The sequence below is a fragment of the Marmota flaviventris genome, chromosome X, assembly GCF_047511675.1.
Source record: "Marmota flaviventris isolate mMarFla1 chromosome X, mMarFla1.hap1, whole genome shotgun sequence".
Taxonomy (NCBI): domain Eukaryota; kingdom Metazoa; phylum Chordata; class Mammalia; order Rodentia; family Sciuridae; genus Marmota; species Marmota flaviventris.
In genome coordinates this window covers 88,741,113-88,745,826 of record NC_092518.1, presented here as the reverse complement: position 1 = coordinate 88,745,826, position 4,714 = coordinate 88,741,113, and the positions used below count along the sequence as shown (strand labels likewise).

At 44.2% G+C, this 4,714-nt stretch overlaps 1 protein-coding gene across 1 annotated transcript; it reads right to left on the bottom strand.

The window, feature by feature from the left end:
- Positions 1 to 3,933: 3,933 nt before the first annotated feature.
- Positions 3,934 to 4,341, bottom strand: LOC139703086 (histone H2B-like). Its single transcript, XM_071606018.1, has one exon. The coding sequence runs from the start codon at positions 4,339 to 4,341 to the stop codon at positions 3,934 to 3,936; it is 408 nt and encodes a 135-aa protein (XP_071462119.1).
- Between the last annotated feature and the right edge of the window lie 373 nt (positions 4,342 to 4,714).

Below are 4,714 nucleotides of genomic sequence, written 5' to 3'. Positions count from 1 at the left end.
GAAATCCCAGAGTATGTTCTGTTCTCTGCAAATAAAGTCAGGTAGGAACCAATTTTTTAAAGAATAGTAATTAGAAGATCCCCAACTGCTTTAAAATTCAGCAGTACATTTATAGAAAAATGAACCAAATGGCTGCTGGGACCAAGAAGAAAACACAAAGGAACTTCAAATGCATGAACATTAAAATGAATATTAACATTCAGATCACTTAAGGGAAAGTCATCATCTTAATTCTTTTATTAATGGCAGACCATACTCCTCCTATTAGATGCAAGGGATAGGGAAATATCCCACTCCCAGGTCTGTATTTGTACTTCTATTTTTAAAACGCCATGAAGATCACCAAGTCAGAGAACAACAACAACAACAACAACAACAACAACAAAAGCAACAAACTTCAGTCCCATTCCCCTTAATCTACAAGCTGCATATCGCAGGAAGGCTGTGCCTGGCTTAGCCAGGTTCACCTCCCACACATCGGGCCAATGGCTGTGCCTCATTGGCTGCAGGTCCCTTCTTGGCATCACTGTTCTTACTGGAAGCTCCCTTCACACAAGAGATGCATAATTGCATGCAATAAAGGTTTGTGTTTTTAAAGTTGAAAGATTATCAGTAGTAAACAGTAGAATCAGATAAATCCCAAGGATTCTAAACACCGATTCAGAGTCCAGGGAGCTGGAAAAGGGAAATGCTTCTTGAAATTTTTTATTTAGCTATTTCCCTACTCTATTTTGGAGCTACTCTATGTAGTTACAAGAATTCTGTATGAGGGATATTTGGAAACACTGAATTGGACAGGTGTGGGTTTTATGTCAAATTGTTCATTTTATATGTTGCATTATCACACATACTGACCTTCTGGATTATTCCTCTGACTCCTTTATGGAGAATGAGAATGGAAATGCTGAAAGACATTATTACAAAAATAACTTTGACCTGACTGGTCCTAATAAAACATGACCTAAGGGGCTGGAGTTCTGGCTCAGTGGTAGAGTGCTTGCCTAGCATGTGTGAGGTGCTGGGTTCAATCCTCAGCACCACATAAAAAAATAAATAAATAACATAAAGGTAGTGTGTCTACCTGCAACAACAACAGAAAACAATTTTTTTAAAAAGTGACCTAAGACTATAACTGACATAAATGACTATTTGATAAAGTGGTGAAATGCAGAATCATTTAAAAATGCACTACCATCTTTTGAACTAATTGCACAAAGCTAGAAATGAAATTTAAAACAAACAGAAAATCGGGGCTGGGATTGTGGCTCAGTGCTTGACTACCACATGGGAGTTGCTGAGTTCGATCCTCAGCACCACATAAAAAGAAAAGAAAAAAAAAGAAAAGAAAAGAAGAAAAGAAAAGAAAAAAAAAGAAAGAAAGATTAAAAAAAAAAAAAAGCCAGAAAATCCCCAGGAGATTGAAACTTGAGCCATGCCATGTGTATAGCAAAAAGCCAACAAAAAGCATTAAGACCCCGAAGGAAACACACACACACACACAACGGAAATTGGAAAACATTAAGACAAACGCTAACCGGGACACAGTGGTACACGCCTGTAATCCCAGCGACTCTGGAGGCTGAGGCAGGAGGATTGCAAGTTCAAAGTCAGCCTCAGCAATTTAGCGAGGCCCTAAGCAACTTATAGAGACCCGGGGAGGGCTGGTGCACTCGCCTACCACGTGCGAGGCGCTGAGTTCCACCCTCAGCACCACGTAAAAATAAATAAATGAAATAAAGTTAAAAAAAAAAAAAAAAAAAACAGAAAATCCCCCATAGATTGAAACTTGAGCATGTCATGTGTATAACAACAAGCCAACAAAAAGCATTAAGACCACGAAAGAAGGAAAAAAAAAAAAAAAAAAACAATGGAAATCGGAAAACATTAAGACGAATGCTAGCCAGGTCGTGGTGGTACATGCCTGTAATCCCAGCAACTCTGGGGACTGAGGCAGGAGGATTGCAAGTTCAAAGTCAGCTTCAGCAACTTAGCAAGACCCTGTCTCAAAATTAAATTTAAAAAAAGGGCTTGGAGGGCTGGTGTTGTGGCCCAGTATAGAGTGGCTCGCCTAGCACATGTGAAGTCCTGGGTTCGATCCTTGGCACCACATAAAACAAAATAAATAAATAAAGGTATTTGTGTCCAACTGCAACTAAAAAATAAAATATTAAAAAGAGGGGTGGGGTGGGGGTAGGCAGGGATGTAGCTCCGTGGTTAAGCGCCCTTGGGTTCAATCCCTGGTACCAAAATTGCCTGAGTAAAAGGACTCATCCTAGTTGTGGTGATTGCTGATCATCCTCCTCTTAATTTGCTGCAAGGGCAAGGGACATGCCCCACTCCCAGCTCTGGGTTCACACATTTTAAAATCACCGTGTTTAAAACCAAGCAAGCCACCAGCTGCACTCAAGGAATCACACCTTGTTTCTCGTCCACCTTCAGGCTGAATTTCAGCATGGAGGCTCTCACAGCTTTAACCAACCAGCAACCTGCCCACACTGTGGGCCAAGGCTGTGGCTCAGAGACTGCAGGTCTGTGGTTGGCTGGTCCAGCCCACACTGGTACTTGGACTGGTCGCAATGAATCCTCCCAACACCCACGCATAATCACAGATCTTGAAGGTTCTGGGTTTAAAAACAAGAATCCCAGGGCTGGAGGCATAGCTCAGTGGTAGAGCATTTGCCTAGCTCTGCCTGACCCTGGCTGGGTTTGATGCCCCTCACCACCAAAATAAAACATGGATAAACAAGTAAAATAAGAATAGGGAGATTCAGAGTGTAATAGAAAAATAATTTCAGAATTTAGAGAGCATGTATTACTTTTAGTAAATTTGACCTAGCTATTTCAATACTGGGTACCTTCATTTCTGTATTTAAATAATTCCAAGCATGGGAAATGTTTTTTTTAATTAAATTAAATTTATTATTATTTTTTAGTTGTAGATGGACACAATACCTTTATTGTGTTTATTTTTATGTGGCGCTGGGGATTGAACCCAGTGCCTCACGTGTGTAAGGCAAGTGCTCTACCACTGGGCCACAACCCCAGCTCCGGGGAAATGTTTTTTAAAAGTTTGAATGAAGTATGTTTATTTAAATCAGCTTTTGACCCCTCTCCACCGCATACACACCCTTTATGTGTAAGTGTGTCTGTGTGTAGAAATGCGCGCAGTCACACCCGCATGCGCACACACTCACACTAGGGTGCGCGGTGCTGCGTGCGCACAGTCACACTAGCCTGTGCGCTCACACTAGTGAGTGTGGTGCTGGGAATTGAACCCAGGGCCTCACACGTGCTGGGAATGTGCTCTAGTGCTGAGCTACAATCTCCAGTCCTTAAGTGAAAAGAGAAGAGAAGAGAAGAGAAGGGAAGAGAAAGAAAAAATTTTTAAAAGATTTTTTTTTTTTTTTTGAGACAGTGTTTTGCTAAATTGCCCAGTTTGGCTGCACACTCAGCCATATACCTGCCCCTGCCTCCAGAGTAGCTGGGATTACCACAGATGTGCACCACCACACCCAGCTGCTTCTTTCTACCGTTTATCTGGTGCCACATCGTACATGTACATAAAGTACCTCTGGATAATTCTACTCCACGCCCCTGGGGGAATCAGTTAAATGCCATTATTACGAAAATAAATGTGACCTGACTCATCCTTACAAGGGGTGACCTAGGAGTATAAATGACAGAAATGAGCATATAGTAAAAACTATTAAGTGCAGAACCATTCAATGAAACCCACTATTTTCCTGGGAACACATTTCACCACAGACATATAGTAAAGCAGAGGTGACAACGTTTAACTTAGCAAATAATGCTTTAAGAATCAGCAGGATGCCCTCCACCCCCAGCTTTGGCAGTGCTTACAGGTCTTTTAGGCCGAGTGGTGGCTCTGAAAAGAGCCTTTGGGGTTGATGGCTCAGGGCGTCTGGAGGTGGCTCACTTGCGGCTGATGTGCCTGAGGAGGGCCATGGTGCCCTCAGACACCGCGTGTTTGTTGATCTCCCCGGGCAGCAGGAGGCGCACAGCCGTCTGGATCTCTCTGGAGGTGATGGTCGACCGATGGTTCTGGCGGGCCAGGCGGCCGGCCTCGCTGGCGATGCGCTCGAACATGTCCTTAATGAACGAGTCCATCACGTTCACCGCCATCTGGGAAAGGCTGAGACCCACGTGGACTTGCTTCAGCACCCTGGGGAAATAGGTGGCGAAACTGTCTTCGCGTCCTGGGGTACGGCGGCGGCTGCGGCACTTTGGCTTCTTCTGCTTCTGGGTTGTCCGATCGGCATTCTCAGGCTCCTGGGGACTGAGGCACTCCTCAGGAGACTTGTCACAGGTTGGCTCAGCCATTGCTCAAGCACTTGCCAATAGCTGGTTAGAACAGACAATGGCGCCTGCTGAGCGGGCTGTCCAACTTATATTTGCTCTATTGCCCCACGTGATGGGTCAACTCGATTTCTAACTGGATGACATGCCTTGACCGGAGCCTGTCGGTAAGCCACATGGGGGCACTCAACGTAACCGCACAATCTGCTTCTTAGCATAGCACCCACCAATCACAGCAGGTACTCGATGTGATTGGATGGCACCGCTCTCGGCATAATATCGACCAATCAATGTGCGTGCTCAGTGTGATTGGTGAGTCCTTCTGCCAATCAATGGCATCGCAAAAGCTTTCGGTTTCCTCAACCTGGAGAACAAAAATCATCAACCCACACCAGCT